A 27,980-nucleotide genomic window follows, 5' to 3' on the forward strand; every position below is an offset into this window, starting at 1 on the left:
CTTGCAACGAGTTGCTGACACGCAGGCTGATCCCGTCTTCTATTACGACTTTATTTTCCTGTTCCATGCGAAGCATATGCCCGCACATACCCTAAATGGTCTTCTTTCTGAACGCCTACAGAATTTTCCACATCATACTGTTCTCTCCACTGATGCCTCCGGCAGCTGTGAGAAGGCGGCGATTGGCATATATTCACAAGATCTAGCTTGGAGCTACTCCGTTCGTATCCCTGATTATACTCCTATATTCTTCGCAGAGTTTTAGGCCATTGGTTTGGCTCTTCTCAAAATTCCCAGACATGTCGCACGGGTTCTTATTCTTACAGACTGCCTTTCAGTTATTGTCTCTCTCCAAAATTCGGAAAAATCTTTCTTGACTCGTTCACTTAGGTTTTTTGTTCCGAGCACAGTGCGCGAGATCCGTTTGGTCTGGGTACCTGGGCATTCAGGCGTCTATTTTAACGAGGTGGCTGATTTATTGGCAAGGTCAGCTCTCAGCGCACCTGTAATACATCCCGTCCCTCACCTCATTCTGTTAGCAGCTTCACGTTTCCAGCGGTTCCAACATATTTCAGCCACTTTGAGTGATCCGTTGCTCAATACCGTGGACTTTCAACACCTAAAGTACCCATGGAATATCCGGTGGTGTAAGTCAAGGCTTAGTGAAGTGTCCATGACGCTCCTGCGATGTAGAATCCCTCACTTAAACTTGTACTTATGCAGGTGCGGGTTCGCTGCGACAAACCTTTGTGTATCATGTGGGCAAGTTGAATCAATCGATCATTTTCTCCTCTCTTGCCGGCGGTTCGCGGTTCAGAGAAAGCAATATCTGGAGGTTCCTCTTTCGAGACTAGGACTGCCTCTGTATCTTACAGTTCTTCTATCGTCCGGTGCGAATGCCAAGAGATTCCCGTTAAGCAGTGTATGCGGCTACCTGCACGATTACATAAGTGCAACTAATCGATTATCTTGTTAGCTATATACAAAATTCTTTCGCATGTCCAAAAAAGGCTAGAGTGATTCTATTCCGAATGACTCATACCTCTTGAATTCATTTTATTTTTCCAATTTTTTTTTATCTTGATTCAGTCTTCTGACGTTTCCATCCCCGCGCAAATGCTTGATTGGCATTCTACTCTATACCTTGGCCAATCCCCCCCACGTGGGTATGTGCCATATTACTTGAGGAGAAGAAGAAGAAGAAGAAGACTGCGAAGCTCGAGCGCCGAACACTCCGAAGCTCGAGCGCCGAACGCTCGGTCGCTCATGCGTGCTCTGGACTGAACGCGGTTTCTGATCTGTGCCTGGACGGTACCGCTGATTGTTCGTGACGCTGTGCTAATTACTGTGGTGTGCTGTGGTGTGCTATGGTGCGCTGTATTAGTAGTGTGCTGTGTTCTTATTACAAGTGGTGGAGCTGCCAACGATCACTCGCCCTGGAGCTTCGCACCCGCGCATTGCCTACCACCTCTGCAATGCCTGAGACCGTCACCCAAACCGCTTCACCACTTCCGTCGGCTGCCTTCTGTTCCGGCGCCGCGCGGCAGCGTGACCCGACCATCTTCAGCGGCACAGATGACACGGATGTGGAGGATTGGTTGGTCTATGAACGCGTAAGCGCATACAACAAGTGGGACGATAGCGTAAAGCTCACCAACGTTATCTTTTATCTGAGCGACGTAGCCAATCTCTGGGTTCGAAACCACGAGGCTGACATCTCAAGCTGGGCAGCTCTAAAAACCAGTCTGACAGAAGTCTTTGGTAAGCCCGCAGTGCGAAAGCTTCGCGCCGAGCAACGCTTGCGAAGTCGGTCCCAACAATCCGGTGAAAACTTCACCAGTTATATAAAAGATGTTGACCTCTGCAAGCTTGTCAACCCTTCTATGAGCGAAGCCGACAAGATCAGACGCACTATAAAAGGCATTAAGGATGATGCCTTCCAGGTGCTCATCGCCAAAAATCCCCAGACTGTCTCCGGTGTCATCGGCTACTGCCAAAGCTTCGATGAGCTGCGCAAACAGCGCCTTTCTACCCGGCGTGCAGGCTTTCAGGAGGCCGCACATTGCAGCTTGGCTCTCCCAGGGGACGGTGCTCTGGACCAACAGTCGCTCCTCCAGAGCATCCAGCAGTTTGTACGTCAGGAAGTCGCACGCCAGCTATCTTTGTCTGCCTGCCCGCCTACGCCTGCACCGTCGCTCACTCCCAACCTACAGCGTGTTATCGAGAAGCAGGTCGCTGAAGTCCTGCCACGTCCTTTACAGCCACCCTTGATCGCGGCTCCTCTGACGTACGCCGATGTCGTGGTGCGGTCGCCCCTGTCTACAGGCCACCTACCCGGCAGTTAGAACCCCAACTACCTGCAACCCCACCTTACCGTCCGGTTGCCCGCCCCCGATCACAGCCGCAGCCACTCAACCCCTGGCGCACACAAGACAACCGCCCTATTTGCTACGCCTGTTGCGTAGCTGGTCACGTGGCTCGTTTGTGTCGCATTCGTGACCACCGTCCTTACTATTATAGGCGTGAGCCGACGTACGACCTTCCGCCGTCGTCCTCGCCTTCGTCACACTTGCCGCCTCCGGATTCTTCTTCTCCTAGTTACCATCCCCGCTCCCACCGCTCGCCGTCTCCTGGCCGTCGTTCCCGTTCTCCAATGCTCCGTCGCCAACCCGCCATCCACGCGGAAAACTACCCACTGCAGTTCTGGAGGCAAGAACTGCGCCACCAGCGGCTCTCTCAAGACCTGGTTCTGCGCCTGCCAATATTATTACCGTTTTCGTTGAAGGAGTCCCCGTCGAAGCACTAGTTGACACTGGCGCAGCCGTTTCGGTTCTCAGTCACACCCTCTGTCGCAAACTCAAAAAAGCGACGACGCCTCTTCCTCCCGTTTCTCTCCGCATGGCCAGCGCTCAGGACATTCGATCGTTAGCGGCCTGCACCGCCCGCCTTCTCATCGGGAACGTTTCCTGCACAATCGAGTTCATCGTCCTCGCCCGCTCCTCTCACGACATTGTCCTTGGCTGGAACTTCTCACATCACGCCGTTATTGACTGCGTCCGTGCTCAGCTTGACTTGTCGCCCTACAGTGACGCTCCCTTGGACGTAACCTTGCAGCTGCCGCTACTGTGGTCATCTCAGAGGACACAGACGTTCCACCTTTCTCTTCGGTGCTGGTGCCTCTTTCTTGTGCTGCGCTCTCAGATGCAACTGTGACTTATACCCCCTCTTTACGATGCGCCGACCGAAAGTCTGTTTTGCTGCCTTATGCTGTGCTCAGAATTGTTCGTGGCTCCTGCGCTATTTATGTGGAAACCCATTCTCCTGCCCTACCACTTTACTCCGTGGCTCCTGCGCTATTTATGTGGCCAACCCGTTCTCCTGCCCTACCACTTTACTCCGTGGCCAATCGCTTGGTAGCGTTGCCGTTCTCGATCCCGCCTCCGCATACCCCCTCGTCGATAGCGCGGCCGGCCTTCACCTCCGCGCCATTACGCCTGTTCCCATCACGAATCAGTCGTCTGTAGATATTTTTCACCGTTCCGTCGACGCCGCCCTGACGTCTACCCAACGAGACCAGCTTGCAGCCGTTCTGCAGCGTTTTCAAGTTTCGTTTGACTACCAGCAATCTTCCTTGGGCCGCACCACCACCGTTACCCACTGTATTGACACTGGAACCCATGGACCTTTGCGCCAAAGTCCGTACCGCGTGTCAGCCGCTGAGCGCAGCATCATTGATGCCCAGGTGACCGACATGCTCCACCGTCACGTGATGCAACCGTCGCACAGCCCGTGGGCATCGCCAGTGGTTCTGGTCAAGAAAAAAGACGGTTCCATCCGTTTCTCCGTGGACTACCGTCGTCTGAATAAGATTACACGCAAGGACGTTTACCCTCTCCCCCGTATCGACGATGCCCTTGACTGCCTGCAGGGCTCTGAGTTTTTTTCTTCATTGGACTTGCGCTCCGGTTACTGGCAGGTGCCGATGGCGGAGGCCGATCACCCAAAAACTACATTTGTCACACCCGACGGGCTCTACGAATTTAATGTCATGCCCTTCGGCCTCTGCAATGCACCGCCACATTCGAGCGCATGATGGACAACATACTCCGAGGGCTCAAATGGCACACATGCCTTTGCTATCTAGACGACGTTGTAATCTTTTCCCCGGACTTTCCGTCTCACCTCGAGCGCCTCGAGACTGTTCTTCGCTGCCTGGCCGACGTGGCCTCCAACTTAATTTGAAAATCAAATGTGCCGCTTCGGAGCTCGGCAGCTCACTATTCTCGGACATGTCGTGTCGAAGGATGGCGTTCTCCCGGATCCGTCCAAGTTGCGAGCTGTGGCCGAATTTCCAAAGCCCACTTCTGTAAAAGACCTCTGCAGCTTCGTCGGCCTCTGCTCCTACTTCCGCCGCTTTGTCCGCAATTTTGCCACTATTGTCGACCCTTTGAACAAGCTCCTTTCCAGCAACGACCTTCCTACCTGGTCGCCAGCTTGTGATGAAGCGTTTACGACACTCCGTCGCCTCCTCACCACTCCACCAATTCTGCGTCACTTCGACCCTCGTTCTCCGACGGAACTCTACACCGATGCCAGCGGCGTCGGCCTCGATGCAGTACTCGCTCAATGCAAGCAAGGCTTTGACGAATACGTTGTCGCTTACGCTAGCCGGACACTCACAAAAGCTGAAGCCAACTATTCTGTCACCGAGAAGGAGTCTTTAGCCATCCTTTGGGCGATTCTCAAATTTCGCCCCTACCTGTACGGGCGCCCTTTTGAAGTTGTCACTGATCACCGCGCCCTCTGCTGGCTGTCCTCTTTGAAAGATCCCTCTGGTCGACTGGCGCGATGGGCTCTGCGACTCCAAGAGTACGACATTCGCGTTATCTATCGTTCCGGCCGCAAACATGCCGATGCTGACGCCCTCTCACGTCCCCCTGTACCATCTGAGGCAGCGCCTTGTATATCCGCCCTGCCTTCTTTGAAGTTTGAGTTCGCTGGTATGGCTTCCAAGCAACGCAAAGACCCGTGGATCACTTGCCTTTTTGATTTGCTATCTGGCCAATCGTCTCGACCTCCTTCCCGTGCTCTCCGTCGTCAGTACCACCATTTCGCCATCCAAGACGAGCTCCTTTACTGCCGGAACTATCTCCCGGATGGTCGCAAGCGGCTTCTCGTCATTCCGACACATCTGCGCTCCTTCATTTGCTCTTCCTACCACGATGATCCCCAGTGTGCCCATGCCGGATTCTTAAAGACTTTCACCCGTCTACGACAGCGGTACTACTGGCGTGGGATGGCCCGTTACGTCCGCCAGTTCGTTCAGTCCTGCACCGCATGCCAGCGACGAAAACATCCACCTCGCCGACCTGCCGCTCCTATGCAGCCGCTGCATTGCCCAGTACAGCCCTTCTAGCGTGTTGGCATCGACCTCTACGGCCCTCTTCCCAGCACATCAGCCGGGAACCGCTGGATCATCGTTGCCATCGACCACCTTGCACGTTACGCTGAAACATTGCCTTTACCATCTGCTACAGCCCACAACATTGCATCCTTCATTCTCCATCGCATCATTCTTCGCCATGGTGCGCCCTAAGAGCTGCTCAGTGATATAGGTCCGGCCTTCCTCTCCTCTACGGCCGTGAGCGTTCTTGCACAATGGACACCATTCTACCTTACCGCCCTGATGCTTCCGAATTTACAACTCTTTCTCAAGCCACAACTTATGCCGAACAATGCCGACAGCTTGCCCGGTCCTTCACTTCTCACGCCCAGCAGCAGCAGAAAAGCACCCGTGATCCCCCTGCACTTCCTCCCGCTTACCTTCCCGACTCTTTGGTCTGGCTCTGGGTACCCTCCTAAGGTCCCGGCCTTTCCTCCAAACTTGTTAGCAAGTACCAGGAACCTTACCGTATTCTTCAGCAGACATCCCCTGTCAATTACCTCATCGAACCCCTTACGCCATCCCCTGATCATCGCCGCCGAGGCCGCGAAATTGTCTACGCGACCCGCCTCAAACCTTACTACGACCCCACCGTCGTTACATAGCCCTAGGCCGCCAGGATGGCGCCCTTTCACCCGGGGGGAATTGTAAGACTGGACACGGGCTTTAGAATCTTCAGAGGCTGGCGATCAACGAAGATGACGAGAAGCGCCGAACACTCTGAAGCTCGAGCGCCGAACGCTCGGTCGCTCATGCGTGCTCAGGACTGAACGCGGTCTCTGATCTGTGCCTGGACGGTTCCGCTGGTTGTTCGTGACGCTGTGCTTATTACTGTGGTTTTCTGTGGTGTGCGGTGTGTTCTGTATTATAGTGTGCTGTGTTCTTATTACACTGTAGTTGTAATGGGTCAATGAGCACAAAAGGTTGCAGTGGTTCGAAATAATGAGTATTGACATTAGCCAAATGGTTGCCAGCGTTAAAGCTCTGAGTACTATTCGGCATCCTCTGTGCTTTCGTTTCATGTGGTTGGTCAGGTGTTATGCAGCATGGTAAGCTTTAGGTTATTTTTGTAAACCTTTTTCTTTTCCCTTCCTCCTCTGCAGCTTCGCAGCATTTTGAACTCTTCCTTTTTTTTTCATTTGGTTTGTTTTTGCTTGTGAGAGTGGCAATGTGTATTTATAACTGATGAGAAAAAAATTTGTTCATGATTGAAAGACTCCGAATGCGTCTTTTGCCGGGTTGTCAAATCGCAATTTTTAGGATTTGATTTAGTTTTACGTTCACGCTTTTCGGGTTCAGATACTGGTTCGGCTCCGGATCAACTTACCTTTTCCGCCTCAACCGGCTCGAACTGGCTGAATTTGGTTCATACGGGTTCTTGACGAAAAAACGTTTTAACGTGAATTAGTTGTCTCATTAAACCTAATGATGCTTAGCTTTCTTTTCTTTGTGAAGGCTTTATGCAAACTGAAAAAGTGCAAAATTTCTTTTATGCCACTTTGTTCTGCATGACCTACTTTAACTTAGTGTCGAAAGCAAAATACACACGAACTTGCATGGACAGCTACTAATTAGAATAAATTAACAAACTTTTACTTGACTTAACACAAAAATTATAGCAATGATTGTAATATTAACAATAATAATAATTTTTCCACCGACAATTGCAGCACAGCAGAAACAGGCTGGTATAAGCCTCTAGATGGTTTTTATGAGTGCGCCTTAGATGTGCAGTACATGTCGCGTATTGAAATGAATAGTGATCCAAGAGCATATGAACAAAGAAAAAAAATCATACTAGAACAAATGTAGAAAGCGATAAAAAGGGGCAGTATTCACAGAAATTAAAAAACTGGAAAACACAAAATACATTTCAGCAAGACTTTGATTTGCGCTCGCTGCTTGTAGCATGGCATGGTTTACGCAAAAAGCGTACGGTCGCTTAAAGACGGAATCCTGTCTTGTGTGTGTCGTCTCCATCTTTTAGCGCCACTACGCTTTTTGCGTAAACCATGTCATACTAAATATATCGAAGCTGTGAAATTTCTCTACTAATTAACAGCCTTAACTATTAAATATTCCTTAATTTAGGAATTAACCATTCCTTTTTTATTAATTCTTTCAAAATTCTTTTAGGAGTAGCGGAAACGATTTCATCTGGCAACGTTTTGAAAATATCCGGGACATGCCCACAGCGTCTGCCGGCAACATATCCTGTTTCTCAACGGTAGACAACATACCTATGTTGTTTGTCAACTTTCTGTGTGACGGTATTTTCGTGTTTAAAAGGAGTTACAAAGAATAAGTAACAATAATAACAATATTGATCATGTATACCCAGCAATACTGGACAAAACCATTTTTTAATGAGAAAATGTTTATGAACACATTTTTTTCATATCTTGTAAGATTTCATTAAAACAGCTAACATATCCGCAGATCTCTTCTCGGCAGGCCTTCATTTTCTTGCTATTAACGTTTTTACTGTCGTGAGCAATCAGCGTTCGCCATTGGTTTTCCGGGGAAGTCTTAACTACTCGGTACGAGCAATGGAAGAATATAAAAGAAAAATTATGCTACACGTCGGAAGAATACACCATTATCTTCAATATTTCCGTAACGGCACCTTACAATCTGCCAATATTCAAAATTTTACTGGGGCATTCCACTCAAAAGTAATGCTGCAGCTCAAGCACAAAATCATCGATGCGAAGCAGACGGGGTACGCGAGGGACAACCTAGGACTCGACCTCGCGAAAGAATTCGACAATGTCGCTAACGGAGCCATCCCAGAAAACCTCCAGGACTTGAACGTGGGCAAATTTCATCAAAGAATTTCTGTCGAATGGCTAAGCCTGAATGCACATCGGAGGAAACAACTTGGGGTAGCCTGGTAGTAGAGAAAGTCCGCCGTGCTATCGCCCATCGTGTTCGAACGTCCACGATCAAGCTTCCCGGGAACCACGAAGCCATCGATGCCCTGAACCAGAGCTTGTATGCGGGTGACATTAAGCTGTGGGTCGCTGAAGGAATCTACGGCGAAATGGAAGGAACTTTGCAGATGGCCATCCAGTCAGTCGAAGACTACGTATTGACAGGGCACTGAAATCCTCGCCACATAAGTCAAAAGTGCTGATTACGAACTGCCCGAAGGGGCACGAAGGAGAAACCGCAAATCTGCATCAAGGCCGGAGGGCATCCAGATCCAAAGGTGGACCATATCAGATTGCTAAGACTGCTTATCTAAGCAGGCGTACGAAAACGGGGAAGCGATAAGGAAACTCGCAGCCTACGCTCACCAAACCATGAGGCTCATCCTGAGGATCGCCACTATGCGATCGGGAATGAAAGAACCCAAATTAGTAAGGCGAGTCCAGGGCTTCTTCAGAAATAAGATGCCTACGGTGTCCCCCACATAAGCCTCAAGCGCTGCGAGAGGCAGATAATCGAGGGTGTCATCCGGAAAAGGTGTAAAGCGCGCGCTGGCGCTACCAATCCGCATGGTGAATGAAACACTAATGAACCCATTTTTTCAGAGTATGTTGGAGGATGTGATAGAAGCTTGCATGGTGTCGCAATACGAAAGTCTTGCGAGCAACCCTGCCATCAGAGACGCTCCAGCGAAGCGAACGAATGGCTAGGACGGACAGCAAGGCGTCAAGGTCGAGTTGTCGCGAAAAGTGAGGACGTGCGTGAAGATCCCCCCACTACCTGGGAACATTCGGCCGGAACACCACACAGAGCGGAGAGAAAAGAGGGCCGAAGCCGAGGAAACGCTTGAAAAACTCACATGACGTGGTCTATGTTTGCGCCGCCGACTACGGTGACGGCCGAGGGGTCGCATAGCATGCACAAAGGTCAAAACCATAGTGTGCGACTCCAAGTCGGTGGTGGAGAATTACTCGAAATTAAGGACCTCTCCTGAAGAACTAGGAATTCTACAGACCTGTCGAGACGACAGGCCGGTACAAATTATCTGGACTGCTACGCAAGCCTCGCTCACTGGGAAAGAGGCGGCTCAAGAATTGGTTCGAGGTCTTACTTTCGAGCCGTTGTGCTGCCCAGCCTTTTTACGGGACGCGACCGCTTAATCAGTTACAGGGAGATTGCCCAACACTACAGAACTGGGTGAACAAAAATTATCACCTGCAGACTCCTCCTTAGACAAAGATCAGACAACAACGTGGTGTCGCCGCGTGCAGCCATTACTATGCTGATCAGTACCCAGACAGGTGTAAGTGATGCAAGGACAGAGTTTATCTCAAAAATATGGTATAGGAATGCTCAGAGGCGCCACCGGAAAGCCGTAGTATTAGGACGCTGGGGCGATGGAAGACCCTACTTTTCAGCTTTCACCTAGAGACATTACGGATCGTCTGACAGGCCGAAGAAGGCGCTGGGATCCAATGACTCCTAGCCATCATCTAGGTGGGAGAGCTAAAACCCTTCCTGTATCTGTTGGACTATACAGTCCTTCCGTCCATCCGTCTGTCCATCCATCCATCCATCCATCCATCCATCCATCCATCCATCCATCCATCCATCCATCCATCCATCCATCCATCCATCCATCCATCCATCCATCCATCCATCCATCCACCCATCCCTCCCTCCCTCCCTCCTCCCTCCCTCCCTCCCTCCATCCGTCCGTCCGTCCACCCACCCACTCATACATCCATCCCACCCTCCGACCGCCCGTCCGCCCAAGAATGCTGGACTTGCATACAAATGGTCGAAAAGAGGTGGATGCCAAAAAAACCCCTCTCGTTATAGCTTGACCACGCTATGGAGAGAAATATATCGCCCCTTATTTCCTCAAGTTTTTACCAGCCGTTAAAAGAGACACGTATCGACATTCACACATTTGGGCAAGCAGGAGTTTGCGTCGTTAAAAACAGCCTGCCAAGAACGGTCATTGTTGCTGCAGACACAAAGCGACTACAGGGCTGACCTTGCATACATATATTCCCTGTTCGAACATTATATGACCGTCACCACTGGCGCTTAGTCAAGGGAAAACAAGGAATAATTTGCTTGCAATCTGTTCAGAAATAAGTATACTAGATGGGACAGTTCATTTCGAATCATTAGGATAGACAAAGAGCAAAATCGGAACGATTCGACATGCTAATATAGTAAGAGCGCTGGAAGCACCTGTCTGCAAAATGCTCGGAAGATACTCAAAAGGCCGCAACCCGTCGGCGACGCTCATCTAATAATGAGTGGCAAGAGAAGGTAACTTGCCTTGATGTTTTTTTTAGGCCTATTACCTCTAATATTGCCCCACGCTCACCTTTGCGTGCTTATGTCTGTCGCCTGCAATAAACAGTCTGTCGATCTTGTAAAAAACCTGCCCTGATTGATATAGCCTTCAGGTCGTAGCTGTTCCGTGAGAAATGAACGCCTGCTGAAGTACACGTTGCACATCGTGCCTTAATCGTTGCGCATACCTTTCCCACAAGGGAAGTGAGCGGCAAAGAGAACGGAAAGGTACTCGCACGAAATGTCTCTAAATTAGAGCAGCTTTAACAATTCGAAAAAGAACCCAAATAAGTTAAAGAAGGGCATTATTAAACTCACAATTTTTGTCCTCGGCTTCGTGTTAAATGTTTTAGGATTGCCAAATTGACATTATGGAAGCGCGTGGTTTGTTTTGCAGTCCCAACGTTCTCCAATTCTGTTGTCTCCTAGATTGGTTGTCATTTTTGCACTGTCGCACATCTCGCGGATCAAATATGTGTGGCAAGACCTCTCATTTGGTCTGAAAGAAAGAAAATTCTATGCTGTGCTGCACAAAAGTAGGGCTGAACTGTGCTGCAAACAGTTAAGGAACGGTTTCGCGCTTAGTTTCAAGGTCACAAAAAAAATACAGGTTCGGTTTAGTTTCTGTTGCGTGCAAAATACAGCTTTGGTTCCGGTTTCGGGTTCAGTTCCAGTTACGCTTCGATACCCTTATTTTTGATAAGTAGCACAAATCGCGATGGTCAGCATTGAGAAAAAAGCACCAAATATTCATGAATATTGGTATAACACGGCGACCTTTATTGCGCTCTTGATACTTTACTATGATTATAAAACGTAAAATTATCTCCTAAGATGAACCTCAATCCTTATGATGAATCAGTGCATATTTGGTGCACGCGTCAATACAAATGATTCCCGATGACCACCTATGTAATGGGTAAGGATGCAGGAAAAGCGTGACGCATTGAGCCGAAAAAGCTTGAACTCCGCTTGGTCAGGGCTTTAAATACTCATCGCGCGCTTGTAACTTCTTGAGCAAGTGCAATCCACGCCTTTCATTTGTTCTGACACAACAGCTTCCGGAGTTCAGATGGAAGCTAACGCTGAAATTTTGCCTCGTTGGCTTGGAGCAGCGTGTAATCTGCAAGTTCCGCTTTCATTTGAGTTATTCTGCCAGTAACAACAGCGGGAAGTAAAGAAGTGTTGGATACAAAAAGTAAGAAAACAATACAAGTTGAATGGTCTAAATACTGGTACTCACCTTTCTGTTTAAACCCTTCTAAAAACTCCATAATTACAATATTCTACCATTGCTATAATAAAGACGGCGTTTCTGTGGTGCCTGAACTCACACCACTGTGCAGACAATGCGAACATAATCCCTCTCACCTTGAGTCCAGTCTCCCCACGAGGTCCCTTAGGGCCTGGAAGTCCTTGCACACCCTGCAGATGCGAAGCATCGGGATTAATTACTGACACGCATCTCAGACAGGTATACTGTATGACTTCGGAACGATTTCCCCACTTCCTACGACACTCCCTGTGGCGGAAGCCTGCTTTTCCTTGACAGAACAAATAGCCCTGTTAGAAAAAAAATTCTGAGACGACGATCTCTGTTACGGCTAATTAGGGTCTTGCATAGGTAAAAAGCAGATGTGTGTGAGAAAAGACAAAGAGGGCAATGTCATTAGCAATATGAATAAGATAGACAAATAAGCTGAAGAGTTCTACACAAGATCTGCCAGCACCTGACAGGTGCCCTCACTGTAGCGCTGCACCGGACATTTGTGATGTGCGGCACTTGTTGTGGACGTGCCCAGCGATGGCTGCTATCTGAAAAAGGCTGCTCAGGGAGGTGGGCCTGCGGTGGAACCGCGAAAGTGACTACGTGAAGTGGACTATGGACAACCGTTTCATTAGCAACCTGTGCGACTACCTCAGCGCAATGGTTCTTCACTCCTTCTTTTAACTTTCAATTCCGTGAATTCCTTCCCCCCCCCCTTCCTTTTTCAACTTATGCCTCATGGCACACTTCTAGAATAAAAAAAAGTTCTACATAATCTGTACAGTATCGAATATAATCCACATATTTTAAGAACTTTAATGAAAGAGACAGCATCACACAGCAATGGGACATTGCACCAGTAACGAAGAAGTAAGGACTGCCTTAGAAGCAATGCAAAGGAAGGAAGCAGCCGGTGAGGATAAGGTAACTGCACATGTGTTGAAGGACGGAGAGCAGAGTGTGCTAGAAAAACTAGCCGCCCTGTATATGCAACGCCTTACGACCTTGAGGGTATGAGAAGTTTGTAAGAACGCTGACATCATCTTAATCCATAAAAAAGACGTCAAGGACATGAAAAATTACCGGCCTATAAGTTTACCGTACGTTGCCTATAAAGTTACTAGCTAATCCATAATAGAATCAGGAGAACCTTAGACTTCGATCAGGCGCATTTTCTTAAAGGATACTCCGCAATAGGCCATATTCACGCTATCAGTCAGGTGATAGAAAAATGCGCAGAGTATAACCAGCCCCCATACGTAGCCTTCATTGATCATGAGAAAGCGTTTGACCCAGTGGAAACATCAGCAGTAATGAGGGCATTGCGCAATCAGGGTGTAGGAGCATCTTATGTGAAAATACTGGAAGATATCTATAACGACTACAAAGGTACGACCATCCTCCATAAAGTCAGCAACAAGATTCCAACAAGGAAGGGTGTCAGACAGGGAAACACGATCTACCCAGTGATAGTTACCGCCTGTTTACAGGAGAGAGAGAGAAAGAAATTTTAATGAGAGGAAAAGAGGAGAGGTCAGCCGGTGGTAACATGACCCTGGCCTGCTACTCCACACTGGGGAAAGGAGAAGGGTAGGAAAGGGAAAGAACGAAAGTAGATTCATGATGGCATAATACAATGAGTTACATGGGGTGATGTCCACACACACACACATTGGCTGGCACTCGCATCGCGGTGAATAGACGCTCGTGATATTCATGTCCTGAGCACATTCATTAAGACATGCGGGAGTAGGGGCTCCATTAAAACAGAAATGTGCACTCTCACGGATAATATCAGACCGCAACCCGTGTAAACGATGCAAACCGTGTAAACCATCCAGGCAGCGCACTGGCGGTAACAGACGGCTATACAAGCATGTTTGACACAAAAACTTGAGCACGATCTTCGTCACACAGCACCAATCAGCACGTTGCGCCCTGGCGCCTAGAACAGACTCTTCAAAGAGAGGGCGAGAGTCCAGTTGTCTCACGGCCGCTTCCAGCGTTCTCCTCACATCAGTGTAGTTCGGGCACTCGCAAAGGAGGTGCTCAACAGTCTCTGGAACGTTGCACTGTACGCAGTTTGGGTTACTTTCTATTCCTATCTTGTGCAGGTAGTGCTTGCTGTAGGCAACACCAAGCTGTGACCGGTGTTTACAGGAAGTATTCCGATGCCTGAATAGGGAACAGTTCGGAATAAGAGCGAATGGAGAGTGCCTAAGTAATCTGCGATTAGTTGATGACATTTACCTTATTATGCCACTGATGAGATAAAATGCAAAGCGTCATTAATGTGTCAGACAGGCAGAGCAGAACGGTGGGTCTAAAAATGAACATGCTGAAAACCAAAGTAATCTTCCACAGTCTCGCAAGAAAACAGGAGTTGAGAAAATTGATAGCGAGGTGCTGGAAGTGGTAAGAAAATTCGTCTACTTAGGACAGGTGGTGACATCTCATCTGGATCATGAGAGGTAAATAAATAGAAGAATAAGAATGAGGTGGAGCCGCCGTGGTGGCTAAGTGGTTACGGCGCTCGGCTGCTGACTCGAAAGACGCGAATTTCGATGGAGGCTAAATTCTTGTGGCCCGTGTGCTGAGCTATGTCAGTGCATGTTATAGAGCCCCAGGTCGTCGAAATTTCTGGAGCCCTTCAGTACGGTGTCTCTAATAGCCTGAGTTGTTTTGGGAGGTTAAACACCCATAAACCATAAATCAAGAATGGGGTGGAGCGCATAAGGCACGTTATCTCAGATCACAAATGGCAGTTTACAAGTACCCCTGAAGAGAAAAGTATACAAGAGTTGTATCTTATCGGCACTCATCTGTGGGGCAGAAACATGGAAGCTATATAAAAGGGTTCAGCTTTAGTTAAGGACAACGCAGAGAACTATCGAAAGAAAAACGACAGGTGCCACGACAAGACACCGGAAGTGGGCGGAGTAGGTGACGAAACAAATGCAGGTTGAACACATCCTATTTGAAACCATGGGTAATAACATCAGGTCTTCTGAGCTTAAGGAATTCACTGCCGTCATGTACTTAGGTGCGACAATTACAAGGGATCTATCTTGGAGGTCACATATTGACATTATCTGTACAGCTGCGTTTACAAAACTTCGTATCCGGAGGCATGAGCTCCATAATTCTCCACCCAATGCAAAACTTCTTTGCTACCTTCATTTAATCAGGCCAAAGCTTGAATACGCGTGCATATTTGGGGATCCGCACACCACATTTTGAAGAATCTTGAATCTTGAAAAAATATTGATAAAGTGCAAAGGAAAGCTGACAGGTTTGTGTTCTCGAAATTTTTGACAGCTGATTCTTTTTCCGAATTAATGCAAAGCCCCGATATGCCGTTCCTAGAAAAGCGGCGGAAAACTTTCGTTTAGAATTCTCTCCTTGTTATTAAACAACAAACTTCGACTTCACCTGTACCCATATTTAATTCCACAGCCTGCTAGAAGCACTCGGCACTGCCACAATAGCTTATTATCACCATATTTTGCACGCACAAACTTGTTTAAGTTTTATTTTTTTCCTCGTGCTGTCGCTTGCTGTAACTTTGCCTAGATCTAATTACACGGCCATGGACTAGAGCATGTATTCCTGAACTGCGCTATGACATGTACTCGTTATAAGTTGCAATTTTTTTATTGAGCTACCGGCTCCTCAATTGTTTCGAGTGCCTTCTATGCTGACTGGTTCCTTGCAAATTTTGTATATCTTTTGTTTTACACCTCAGAGCTCCTCAAACTTCTAAAGGTTTAATTACATTGCAAATTCTGCAAGTTTTAATTGCTGTTTATGTTGTGAATGGCCACGCGAGTTGCTCTATATTTTGTATAACTTTATTTGCTTTTTTAATATTGCTTAAAGTGTCCTTCCTACTTGGACCTAACCATGGTCCGGAGTAAGTCTATAAATAAATAAAATAAAGAGGAATAAATGAACTTTGGCAGAGCATGTAATGCGAAGATGCGAAGGCCAGATAACCGTTCTTTCTTAAGGGTAACGTATTGGATTCAAGAGAAGGCAAGCATAGCAGGGGTCGGCAGGAAGTTAAGTGGGATGCGTTGGCCGCTGCTGGCTAAGGGCAGAGTTAATTGGAGAGACATAGGAGAGACCTTTGCCCTGCAGTGGGCGTAATCAGGCTGATGATGAAGAGGGGTCTTGCTGTACGTAAAAAAAAAATAATTTCCTGTTCAGTGTACTGCGTGCACAACAAAATTAAATGTTCCAGAGGTGATAACGCAAAATACGGGCGTCTTACAAAGGTCGGCATCGGAGATGTAACTGCTGACAAAATACCGGCTAGAGAGCATGGTGATTCCAGGGGAACACCACGCTATCTTGCACAGCACACATTGCAATAACAATAGGACGAAAATGGACTATGACAGTGAGCGGATGCACACCCTCAGGTACGCGTCACTGGCAAGTAGACATGTGAAAAAGCAAATCACAAGCAAACACGGATTCAAGAACTCTCCTCCCTGAGGAGATTGAGGGGGAAATGTAGCCTATCAAGAGAGATTCACTTATCAAGCCGTGAAAATAAAAACTAATAAATTACCGAATAACTGAGTGAATCAACGTACTGTCGGTCCCTATAACTGCCTCGTAACAGGTCGCTCGCTCAAGGCAGTAGAAAAGGGGGAGTGAGTAGTAATAGACAAGGTAAAAGCAAGCAAGAGAAAGCGCGCAGGAAAAATGGAATACTATCGTGCAGCAGTAGGTAATACGAACAAGCACACAAAAGCGTCATCACAAATTATTTGCATGTACGCTAAGTATTGCACTATTTAAAACGAAAGCCATCACTTGAGATGGCGCAAGTTGCATTTGTCCAAGAAGAGAACCCCTTCACGTAAGCAATGCATGGAGTACTGGCCAGCCGCCAGAAGAATTGAATGTAGCGATTCTACCCTGAAGTGCTGAGGGATGAATTCGTCCTTATCATACAATGTGGGGCTCTCTACGGAGTGAACGAAAAATCGCCTGCTACGCACGAAGCATTTTGATAACAAAGACATGTGGGTGGTGCAGGGTCCATCCGCTTCCATCCGCTTCTACGAGGCAACATTGGGAAGTGGCTGGTGTGTGCTTAAAGCTTTCGTCATCTGTCGCCAGCGTGAACTGAGCATTAGCAGTTGAAGTGAGCGATTTTTTTTTTCAAATAGTGGAGTTTGAGAGAGGACAAAGGAGGAGAGACGCGCATGCGCATAGCGGGCGTGTAAAAAAAAGAAAAACCGAATTCCGCCGAAACTAAGCGCCGAGAGAGGGAGACGTCTTACCTGTGGTCCCGTCTCTCCAGGAAGTCCCTGAGACCCGGCGTCACCCTGTTGTCCCTTGGCGCCCGGTGGTCCAGCAGCGCCTTTGGCTCCCGGTGTCCCCGGTGCGCCCTGCGATTACCACGAGTTTCCCACCGCTTTGCGCTCCGTCCCCCGCATTGTATAATATGCGTTCTCTTGTCGTAATAGGCGTGCATTTTTTTTTCTTTTTCAAGCGGATGTCGTAAATATTATATATTATTATTCCCTGCAAGCACCCCGTACTCATTTCGACAAGCGTCCTAAGTACTCTCAGACGTCCATATAAAAGGCGCAATACACAGAAATGTGGGCACTACTACTAAACACCCAAATGAGTGAATTCAGCCGCCGAAACATTTTAAGCCAGCCTCAAAGCCGCTGGCACTAGGTTTTTACATTTGCTTGTGACGCGAGATGCGGCCAGGATTATCTCGAATGATCACAGCCACGCGCAACAACTTCCAGCGCTGTTTGAAGGCTTTTAAGGGTCATCGAAGTTCCACGCAAAGACCACGACGTCATCTAAGTATTCTAGAGAAATATTCCATTTCAAACTTTTTAGTAATGTAGCCATTAACCGTTAAAATGACGTTGACGTGTAACAGAGTCCAAATATGACACCTCAAACTCTAAGAAGTCCCCCGGTGTGATGATTGCGGTCTTCTGTCTCTTCCATCCACTTCGATTGCCAGGCTTAAGTCTGCTTCACATGCAAGCGAAAACACTAGCGAATCCTGCCTACGCGGCGCAAAAACCTGTTATTGAGTCGCCGCGGCGGTGAGCGGCGGGTTCCAAATTAGAGTTTCTCGGTGACGCACCTATGCTAGTCATTGATTCGCTTGCATGTGAACCAGCTTTTATTGGAGCCCTTTGGCTGCGAACCGCGGCAGCGTACGTCATGGCCAGAAGTTCTTGGGTGGAACCCATCGTGTGAGGAAAACCCAGTGCCTGCTGTACTTCCTCACCTATAGTATTCATCAATGTGCATAGTTCAGGTTGCACTGGTGTCGGCAACAGACGGCACAGTTCTTCTCGGACGACTTTACGTGTAGTTTCTTGAAGTTACATTTGCTGGTGGGTGTTGTATCCGGGTGTACTTCTGAGGAGCAGAGTAGGATGGCTGCAGGGTAGCGGCGGGTCCGAGCGTCCATGCTCTTCTCGATAGTACGTGCTTCCTCGGAGAAATCCACGACTGTCTTCGGGGAATCACGCACGAATCCGGCAAAAAGTTTCTCTTTGTCATGCCGCAATAAGAGGTAAACTTTTTTTTCTTCTTCATTATCGTAAAGGTGCATTAGTTCTTCGACGTAAGCTGTCAGTGTCTGGTTCTGGTGCAGGATCCGAGCCTGGAGCTGTATATTACCCCTTTCCATGCGCTACAGGATTGAAAAAGCCTTCAAGAACCATTCTTAAATGTGTCCGAACTCGTCAGGGAGATTTTGTGGCTCTTGTAACAAGTGCGAGGGGCCCCATGAAATGCAAATAAAATGTTCTGAAGCTTGGTAGCATTATCACAGTTGTTTAAATCTGCTTCTCGTCCGTGCTGTTCCAACCAGCCATCTGCATCTTAGCCTGGGGTGCCGTTGAAAAGCGGTGGTGTTCGGGATTGCGGTCGGATAACCTGTGCTGACGCTGTTGGCGAAGTCATTGTCGATGTCAAGCTTTCCCTCCGGATGCCAGTACGGTCCGGTAGAAGTCTGTGTTCAGGTTGAAGCTTTTTGAGACGGTCGCAGGTTCGCAGGTCGTCTTCTGTCGGCGCGACTTCGGCGGCTTTGCTGGTGTTCGCTTCTTCGGGCGGCTTGGGCTTCTTCTGCGGCTCCCAGGGAGTGAGGGCGCCAAGGATATCCTTACCCAGCATCTCCAACAGATGTCACGTATTGGTGACAGAAGTCCGGCAGTAAGGAAAACGGCAAAAAGGCTTAGAAAACTCTGTTGGGCCGGCCTGTGCTCGCGAACAATAATGAATGGGCCGCGGCTAATGCAGCATGCGTGCTCGGCGGTTCTCAAACGGAATGCTCGCAGCTCTCGACCACGCTCATTTTAAACCTTGCAAGGAACCGTTATTATAAGGCGCCGGAACAACTACAACAATCTGGAACAAAGTAGAAGCAGTTGCGCGTGGGTGCGATCATAGAATTTTAGATATTACCTAGAGGGAAAGCTTGCGCCACCGTCTATGGGAGTTTCTTGGAGAGCACTTAATCCACAGCACGAAAGCTGGGAAGGCGATGTTTGTGTACGGCTTGGCTAGTGCTAGGTAGAAAGCGTGGATTGTACCTAGAAATTACTAACTGCGTCCGATGCTCTCCACTGTGCGCAGATTAAGTTATTGAGATACTGCTTTTTTCAGTTATTCAACAGATTAAACGGAAGTGAAAGTTCGATCCTAGGCTGGTATTTCCGAGCATTCGTTTGATCTTTGCTTCTAGAATAGTCGTATTCTTACAGCTGAATCCGCACTATATGCCAAACAAAAGCCAAAGCAAGCAAGAAACCTTGTTTTCCCGCCATTCTCGCGCCTCTGCATGGCGGATGAAGTGTATCGCCACCAGGTTGCCCTCCAGATATATGAAGAAACTCCATGGCTTCGACCATGCGAGATCAGTCTGGTCGCATCTCGCGCCAGAAGGAAATGATAAAACCGAATGCCAGCGGGTTTCAGGGTGAACAAACAAACAGAACAAACACCCGCGGCAGTACATAAGCAAACAGATACAAATGTGCACACCGCGCTATTTCAGTGTTTTAGAGCGTTTGGTTGCTAAGCCCAAAGACGCGCAGTCTAAACTGGCCATGGCGGTCGAATTGCGACACAGGAGGAATGCAAGACTTCCGTGTACTGTGCAATGTGAGTGCACGTTAAAGAACCTCAGGTGGTCGAAATAATTCCGGGGCCCTCCACTACAGCGTTCCTCATAACGCATCTGTCGATTTTGGCCGTTAAACCCAAGATACCATAATACCAATAAACATCAGTGTAAAGATAGCATCTGAAACATTTTCATGCAACAGTATAAAACTGTTCCTCAAAGAATGACTGTGTAATTTATATGCTGTGATCCTCAGAAGTTTTCAGGCCTAACGAAGTGTGACTGATAGCCGCGCCTGGCGCACTAGTGCCGCTTACTGCAGCGCCAAGTAAAAGAAAAGCCTGATTAAACCCACAAACATATTCGCCATTGGTAGGGGGTAAAAAGTTTTAAAGGCTGGTTGTTTCAAATGCAGCTACCCGTGGCAACTGCGTTCGATTATAAATACGGGCGAATAAATGTGTCGTTCACAATATACATCCCAGACCATTCAACCGACTCTACATGTCCTGTCAGTTTACTCAGTGCGTTCTGCGTCGAAATGCTAGGAGCATCCTTTATTTCTTTGTTTAATACATAGCAGAAGATAAAGGCGAAGACCTACAAGGGACACACATATATTCGGCATATATTCGCAGGATCTAGATTGGAGCTACTCCGTTCGTATCCCTGATTATACTCCTATATTCTTCGCAGAGTTTTTGGCCATTGGTTTGGCTCTTCTCAAAATTCCCAGACATGTCGCACGGGTTCTTATTCTCACAGACTGCCTTTCAGTTATTGTCTCTCTCCAAAATTCGGAAAAATCTTTCTTGACTCGTTCACTTAGGTTTTTTGTTCCGAGCACAGTGCGCGAGATCCGTTTGGTCTGGGTACCTGGGCATTCAGGCGTCTATTTTAACGAGGTGGCTGATTTATTGGCAAGGTCAGCTCTCAGCGCACCTGTAATATATCCCGTCCCTCACCTCATTCTGTTAGCAGCTTCACGTTTCCAGCGGTTCCAACATATTTCAGCCACTTTGAGTGATCCGTTGCTGAATACCGTGGACTTTCAACACCTAAAGTACCCATGGAATATCCGGTGGTGTAAGTCAAGGCTTTGTGAAGTGTCCATGACGCTCCTGCGATGTAGAATCCCTCACTTAAACTTGTACTTATGCAGGTGCGGGTTCGCTGCGACAAACCTTTGTGTATCATGTGGGCAAGTTGAATCAATCGATCATTTTCTCCTCTCTTGCCGGCGGTTCGCGGTTCAGAGAAAGCAATATCTGGAGGTTCCTCTTTCGAGACTAGGACTGCCTCTGTCTCTTACAGTTCTTCTATCGTTCGGTGCGAGTGCCAAGGGATTCCCGTTAAGCAGTGTATGCGGCTACCTTCACGATTACATAAGTGCACCTAACCGATTATCCTGTTAGCTATACACAAAATTCTTTCGCATGTCCAAAAAAGGCTAGATTGATTCTATTCCGAATGACTCATACCTCTTGAATTCATTTTATTTTTCCCAATTTTTTTTTTATCTTGATTCAGTCTTCTGACGTTTCCTTCCCCGCGCAAATGCTTCATTGGCATTCTACCCTATACCTTGGCCAATCCCCCCACGTGGGTATGTGCCATATTACTTGAGGAGAAGAAGAAGAAGAAGACACACACACAGGGCTGTAGGCACCTTCACCCGTGTCTGTTGCTGTGGCGCAATTATTTGGAAAGCCATTTGTTGTTCGGTACATTTACTCACGGAAAAGCCGCAAAAGCCGCGTACGCGAGATGAGACTTTTGATTCAAGCCATCCTTAATCCCATTCTGCCATGGGCCTTAATAATGAAGTATTAGTGACATCAATTACAATTACGCAACCACCGTAACTATTTTTCAGGTGTTCATTTTATCGCATGTGTGGACTAGTACTACGTCCGCCTCGGGCGCGGTTTAAAAAAGAAAGCGCGCCTCACTCCCTTCCAAGCTCCTCATGATGTCCTGAGAGCACCCTCATGCAATGTAAGAAAAGAGTGAGACATATGGCTCCTCATGTAGCAGAGCGGGTCGAGTGCTTTGAACGCGAGCCTCACCGTTGGGCCGGGGAATCCCGGAGGCCCCGGAGGTCCGTTCAGACCGCGGTCTCCCTGCAATCCTGGTGCTCCCGTTACACCAACTGGACCTGGGCTTCCAGGCTCACCCTGCGAAGGTAGGAGAAACAAGGCTACGTCTCACACGCTATGCGGTCTTTTTTTTGTCTGTTCTTCGTGGCGTGGAGAGGTAAAACAGTCACTCCAGTCGAATTACTGCGGCTGCAACAGCAACCAAGCTTTTGTGCATTTCGTAAAAACGTTAGCCTATTCTGCAATGTGTTATCCATCTAAACAATTGTAGGGAAGGCGAAGTTTGCTCCGAACTATGATAGCTGTATCTCAGGGAGTGCGCAGTATGCCTCAGCGATACGAGACAAGAAAAGCAGACAAAGCAGCGCAGCTGTGGTCGGAACACTTTTCTAAACAGTTTTCACGCCGCCAAAAACATGCTAGCTTAGATGTTTAAGGTAGTTTCGACCTCGAGCTCAGAGTTAACGCCAAACACGTCATTTATCCCTTAGCCTTTGTTTAATTTTATTTTTTTGCTCTTGCTGATTTCTTTTCGATGTTTAGTACTTAATGTAGGTATATATTTTTTCAGTAACATCGGGTGCTTCTACTCTTGTACATTTTGTTATCTACTGCAAACATTGGGTACTTCATGTTATAAGTGTTGCCTGTACATATTTACTTGTTTTCTTTCTGTGCTCCATGTACTAATTGCTGCACAAATTTCTTAGAGATGGTATCTCTTAAGGTTAAATTGTTTTATTTCTCTTATTTCTGAATATACGGAAAAACTTCGGCTATATTTTTTTTTCACTCAGTTTAGTTTTGCATTCACAGTACAGCGAGAGCGCGTGACGAAACAAACCAGCTGTTTCAATGCGGCTGGAGCGTCCGCCCCGAATGTGGGAAGTGCCGGGTGAGATCCGTAGTGACGCTGTGTACCCGCCAATTTTCTAACGGGCGCAAGGTTTAATTAGGCCTGGAGTGTTCGACCCTTCGGGGATGAAATAATTGGGAAAAGGCTCCTTGGCCAATAACCCTCCGCACCCCCTTCCGCCCTGCTCGACGTACAATCGATCTACCAGTGACCGAAATTCCTCCTTATTCAATAAAGCGAACAAGAAACGGCATGCTTCGACTCCGCGGGGCTGTATTAAAGCAGCTTTCATCATCAGCCTAACTACGCCCACTGCAGGACAAAAGCCTCTCCCGCATCTCTCCAAATGACCCTCCTCTGTGCCAGCCGCGGCCATCTTATACCCGCAAACTTCTTTACCCACTGCGCCCATCTGAGTTTCTGACGTCGCCTACTATGGTTAATCCAGTCCGTTAACCTCAACGACTATCTTATACCTTGCCTTCGCATATATACCTTGCCTTTCTCATTTATTCTTCTTGATTGCGATCATGCAATTATTACTTGATACTTGTTCTCTGACCTACTCTCCTCTCTCTATCTTTTTTAATGTTCCACCTAACATTACCTTTCCACAGCTAACTGCTCCGGCATCATCTTGATTTCAGGCATCTTCGTTAGCTTCCATATTTCCGGCCCATAGGTAAGTACTGCAAAGATACGAGTTTTGTAGACTTTCTTCTTGAGAGGCACTGGTAAACTGCTGCTCATGACCAGAGAGTATAAGCAGAATGCTGTCCAGTCAGTCCTTGTTTTCGTAGATATTTTACTCTCGAGGGTGGGGTCAGCGGTTGCTACCTGCCCAAGGCAGATGTATTCTATGACAAATTACAGTGCTTTCATGCCTATCATAAACTGTTTTGTCCTTCCGAAGCTACAGATCATTAATTTAGATTACTTTATATTATTTTCAACACATCTTTCAACTTTGCTTGTCTAGGCGCTCGAACAGGTTTTGCAACTGGTCCCCTGAGATATTTTCGAGGCAATGTAGCCAGCGAATCGCTTATTACTAGGATATTCTGTGTTAACTTTCATACACAGCTCTTTCCAATCCTCATATTTCCGTACCTCCTCTAAAAACCCTTTACGTCCTCGTAACTTTTTGAGAATTGTGGATGCGTATGGAAAACACAAATCGAAAGGAGCGCTCCACGTCTGCTGGCCGTGCTTGCACACGGTTACTGTGTCAGCCAATGCCCTCAACATGGAGGAGACAGTTGGACACTGGCCTTTTCTCCGGGCTCCCCGTGTGGTCCGGGTGCACCCGCCGGGCCCTGGGGTCCCTGTTCGCCCGTGCGGCCGGGCAGGCCCTCTGGTCCCTGCGTGCCTTGCTCCCCCCGGGAGCCCTTGGATCCCGGCTGGCCGGCGTCACCCCGACGGCCGGGAAGGCCCTGCGCAGAAGGTCACAGCTTGGCTCTTCTCTTCTCATCGTCGCTTCCCGTGGGGCACAGTTGTGGGCAGCGCACGCATCTCGCTCTGCATTTTTATAATTCTCCCCTGCCGTGGTGCATCTGGATGATTAGCGTTCTGCACGCCATCTTCTGCGAACTGCGGCAAGAATAAAATGTGAGTGTGCTGGACGCTTGAAAGGAAGAATTCATTGCGAAGTTTGATACCCCATTTGTCGTCTCATATCTTGGTGGGATGTATAGTCTTAATTAAAAGTCTTGCACCCACATTGTCGGCTTTGCAGGCGCATAAAGGAGCACTCAAGGCACCCTTAAGGACCAAAGTTTATCGAAAGGCCAGGACAAGGGGTCTTCTCGCCTCGAAGAAGCTCACAATTTCTTACGTGCCTTCAGTGTTTCCCAGAAACTTTTCTGAAAAGCAAACACTGCGGCCATACATATTTTGCCGACGGACGTGCATCAAGAGTAAACCCTGAACACGACCTAATTCTTTCAGAATTATTTTCGAAAGTTAGTCTTTCACGCCAAGGCCTGTCAAAGGGACACTGAGGAGAAATTGAAGTTGGCTTGTATCGATAGAATACCAGCTCCTGATAACAAAAACGCCGCTCTTACTGAAAACAAAGCTCTTGTAAGATAGAAAATAGCAAGAACCGAAATCGCAAGTACAAGGACAATCTCGCAAGTACAAGCGTGGTGATGCCATAGGACAAGAGACGCCACCTTGGAGGAATTTTCCGTCCTACCTGGCTCCTCGAATCACTGAGGTTGACAAAGGTTAAGTTTCGTGGTTCAATATTGAAGGAAGTTTTGTTTTAAAACCGATAATGGAGTTTTATAACACAAGAAAGGCAGACAAAAGACAACCTGAATGCTGGAAGCAAAGAAAACCGAAGCTTGGTGGCGCCACAGGCGGCCAGGAGAGTTTCGGTTTTTTATAGCGCTTTGCGTCTATGAGCTTTGCGTGCCCCGTGGTTTTGTTTTTGAAGCGCCTCGATTTACATGCGCCGAACAGCAGAGGAACTCCAAGTGCAGCTTTAAGTGCTAGTTAACCTTTGAAGGAGCCTGTTAAGGCTTGTCAGATGAGCGCCACGGTCGATGAAAAGCTATGATGGCACGATGGTCGGTGATCGTACAAGGCAACACTAGTGTATTCGCCCGCTCGCCCAGCGAAACAATCCCGGTTGTGCCAGTCAACTTCAAAATACTTAACGGAAATCGTTTATTAGGGACGGGAGACAAGGTACAAGACATTTCAGAAAAATTGCTGATGGCCTAGCTCATTTAGGACAGGATATACCTAGTGAAAGCGCGGAGATTTCTGCATCAGAAGAGTGCATTCACTAGATGCGCCTTTATTGATTGTTGTAGCTTGAACCGTCGGGGCGGAGTGGTAGCGTCTCCGCCTCAAACGCCAAAGGCCCTGGTTCTATTCTGAACCTCGGCACAGGATTTATTTTTTTATTCAGTGAGTGAGTGGGCGGGGGGTTTCAGTGGCTCCCATGGATGCCGCCACCGAATACGTTGGTTAGCGGTTAAGCGCAGGCTCTGTTAATGCGCGTTCGTGCTCCGGCGTAACGCGCGCGCCCGCGTGCTGCACGGCGACGTTACATCGGCCAAAGCGAGACCCTCTATACTCCCACTGCGCTTGACCGCTGACGCGTTCGGCGGCTTCGGCGCACTCTGACCGCACTGGCGGGGAGACTTGGAGCATGTGTATTTCGCGCCGAGTGCGCCAGCCGCCGCCGGCCCGGCCAGACTGATTCGGTTCCGCGGCGAGGTGCGCGTTGTGACGTAATTCAATACCTTCGGAGGTTGGGCGGAGCTGTTCTTTTCGAGCTCGGCTAATTTAATCCATTTACAGTACATATCTGAAGGACATGAAAGTGGGTGAGAGAGCCCGATCCAGTGGACCCGTTGGATCTAGCGGAAACCGCTGAAGCGTCGTGCGCCGGCTTTAGTTTCAAGACGCCAACTTTAAACGCGACCGCCCTTGAGCACGCATCCGTTTTTGCGGCAAAAAAATAAATAAATAAATAACCGTGGGAGACCTCGACGCCGCCTGCTGCGCCGTGCAACCGCGCCGTTCAAGGAATCACAATCCGTTGGCCCCAAAGCCCCAGCCAGCCTCCGATGGGCGCAAGGCGCCGACCTTGTCTTGGACCCTCGCGACTCCCCGCACTGGGGTTATGATATTTAGTTTGCAACGGCTTCTCACGGCGGAAGGGGGAAACGACCCACCGGCTCCTCACCTAACCGTTGTTGGAGATTAGGGGTCCTTGTGTGAGCTGACTCTTTCAGCGCCGCAGGTCCCTTCTACGAATGACGTCGTCGGACTTGGTTATGAAGGAAACTGTACAGGGGGTTTATTTTACATTATTTACAAGATTTAGGAACCCATTGGAGGGTGATGGGGGAAGGTCGGAGGATCTGAGAAGATCTGATTTTGATTGAGGATTCCTCCTCATGGCACTCGTCGTCCGGTTTCCCCAGGTTCGAGGAGGTCTTCGCCAGGTTGGGCGTCGCCTAACTTGCGCTGTCGCGCGCGCGCGCGCGCGCACACACACGCACACGCACACGCACACGCACACACACACACACACACACACACACACACACACACACACACACACACACACACACACCACTTCACATAGGGACACACCCACGTCACATGCCTCGCCAGAGAGAGAGGGTGCCGCTGGACAATCGCCCCCACCAGAGAGAGCGTTGTCTTCGCCTCCGAACGACAGTTCTCACGCTGCCAAGCCGGACACGTCTTCCGGGAAGTCCGAATGGGCGAGGCACCGGCGAGCAGGCACAGTTGAAGGGGTGAGCCACCCCTGCTCTGTTTTGGCGGTCGCTAACTGCCTCCGTACTGCACGGTCGATCTTCCGAGAACAATGTTGTTTACAAACGGCAGCAGAGTCCTCCGTCTCGAATCCAATAAACCAAGCGGGGACCGGCCGTGGGAACCAATATGCCTATCGCCGTGCAGTGACCCCGGCTGCAGGGGTCACGGGCCGATTACGCAGCTGAACCAGACGGGCTGTCGCCAGAAACCTTACACCGTGCTCCCTCAAAAGCATCGCACGCTCTGTGGGGCTGAGGTCGTTGAAATGCAGGCCGGAGTTTTTGCGAGAACTACGTCGTCGGGTTCGGTAACAGGATCCATCGTAACGCTGGCAAGACGCCGGTGCAAACGTAAATGAAGCGACGGTAGCGATTCCCGATAGATGTCTTCAACGTGCGGCGGCGGTAGCTTTCATTTCGGCAGCTGCTAGACTGCACCGCTAGCCGCCAGAAATCACGAAGTCTCCGTTTACGTCACGTTTCGCGTCACTCCGTCCTGTGACGTCATAAGAGTTCTCGAGTTTGAATTGGAGTGGCGGGAAAAACGTTTTCAGCTTCGAATCCAAATTTCTTTGAAATAAATGCATCTTTTGCTCCCGGACAAGCGGCAACAAAGCCATGAAA

At 48.5% G+C, this 27,980-nt stretch overlaps 1 protein-coding gene across 1 annotated transcript in view; it reads right to left on the bottom strand.

The window, feature by feature from the left end:
* Positions 1–27,980, bottom strand: part of LOC144094168 (uncharacterized) — a 459,487-nt gene that overhangs the window by 117,900 nt on the left and 313,607 nt on the right. The window contains exons 30-33 of the mRNA XM_077628085.1: positions 24,324–24,485; positions 22,167–22,274; positions 17,270–17,377; positions 12,077–12,130 (exon numbers count right to left, since the gene is read on the bottom strand). Coding sequence (XP_077484211.1) covers positions 12,077–12,130; positions 17,270–17,377; positions 22,167–22,274; positions 24,324–24,485 — 432 coding nt within the window. The remainder of the gene's footprint in view (positions 1–12,076; positions 12,131–17,269; positions 17,378–22,166; positions 22,275–24,323; positions 24,486–27,980) is intronic.

The sequence above is a fragment of the Amblyomma americanum genome, chromosome 6 (genome assembly GCF_052857255.1).
Source record: "Amblyomma americanum isolate KBUSLIRL-KWMA chromosome 6, ASM5285725v1, whole genome shotgun sequence".
In the NCBI taxonomy this organism is placed as follows: domain Eukaryota; kingdom Metazoa; phylum Arthropoda; class Arachnida; order Ixodida; family Ixodidae; genus Amblyomma; species Amblyomma americanum.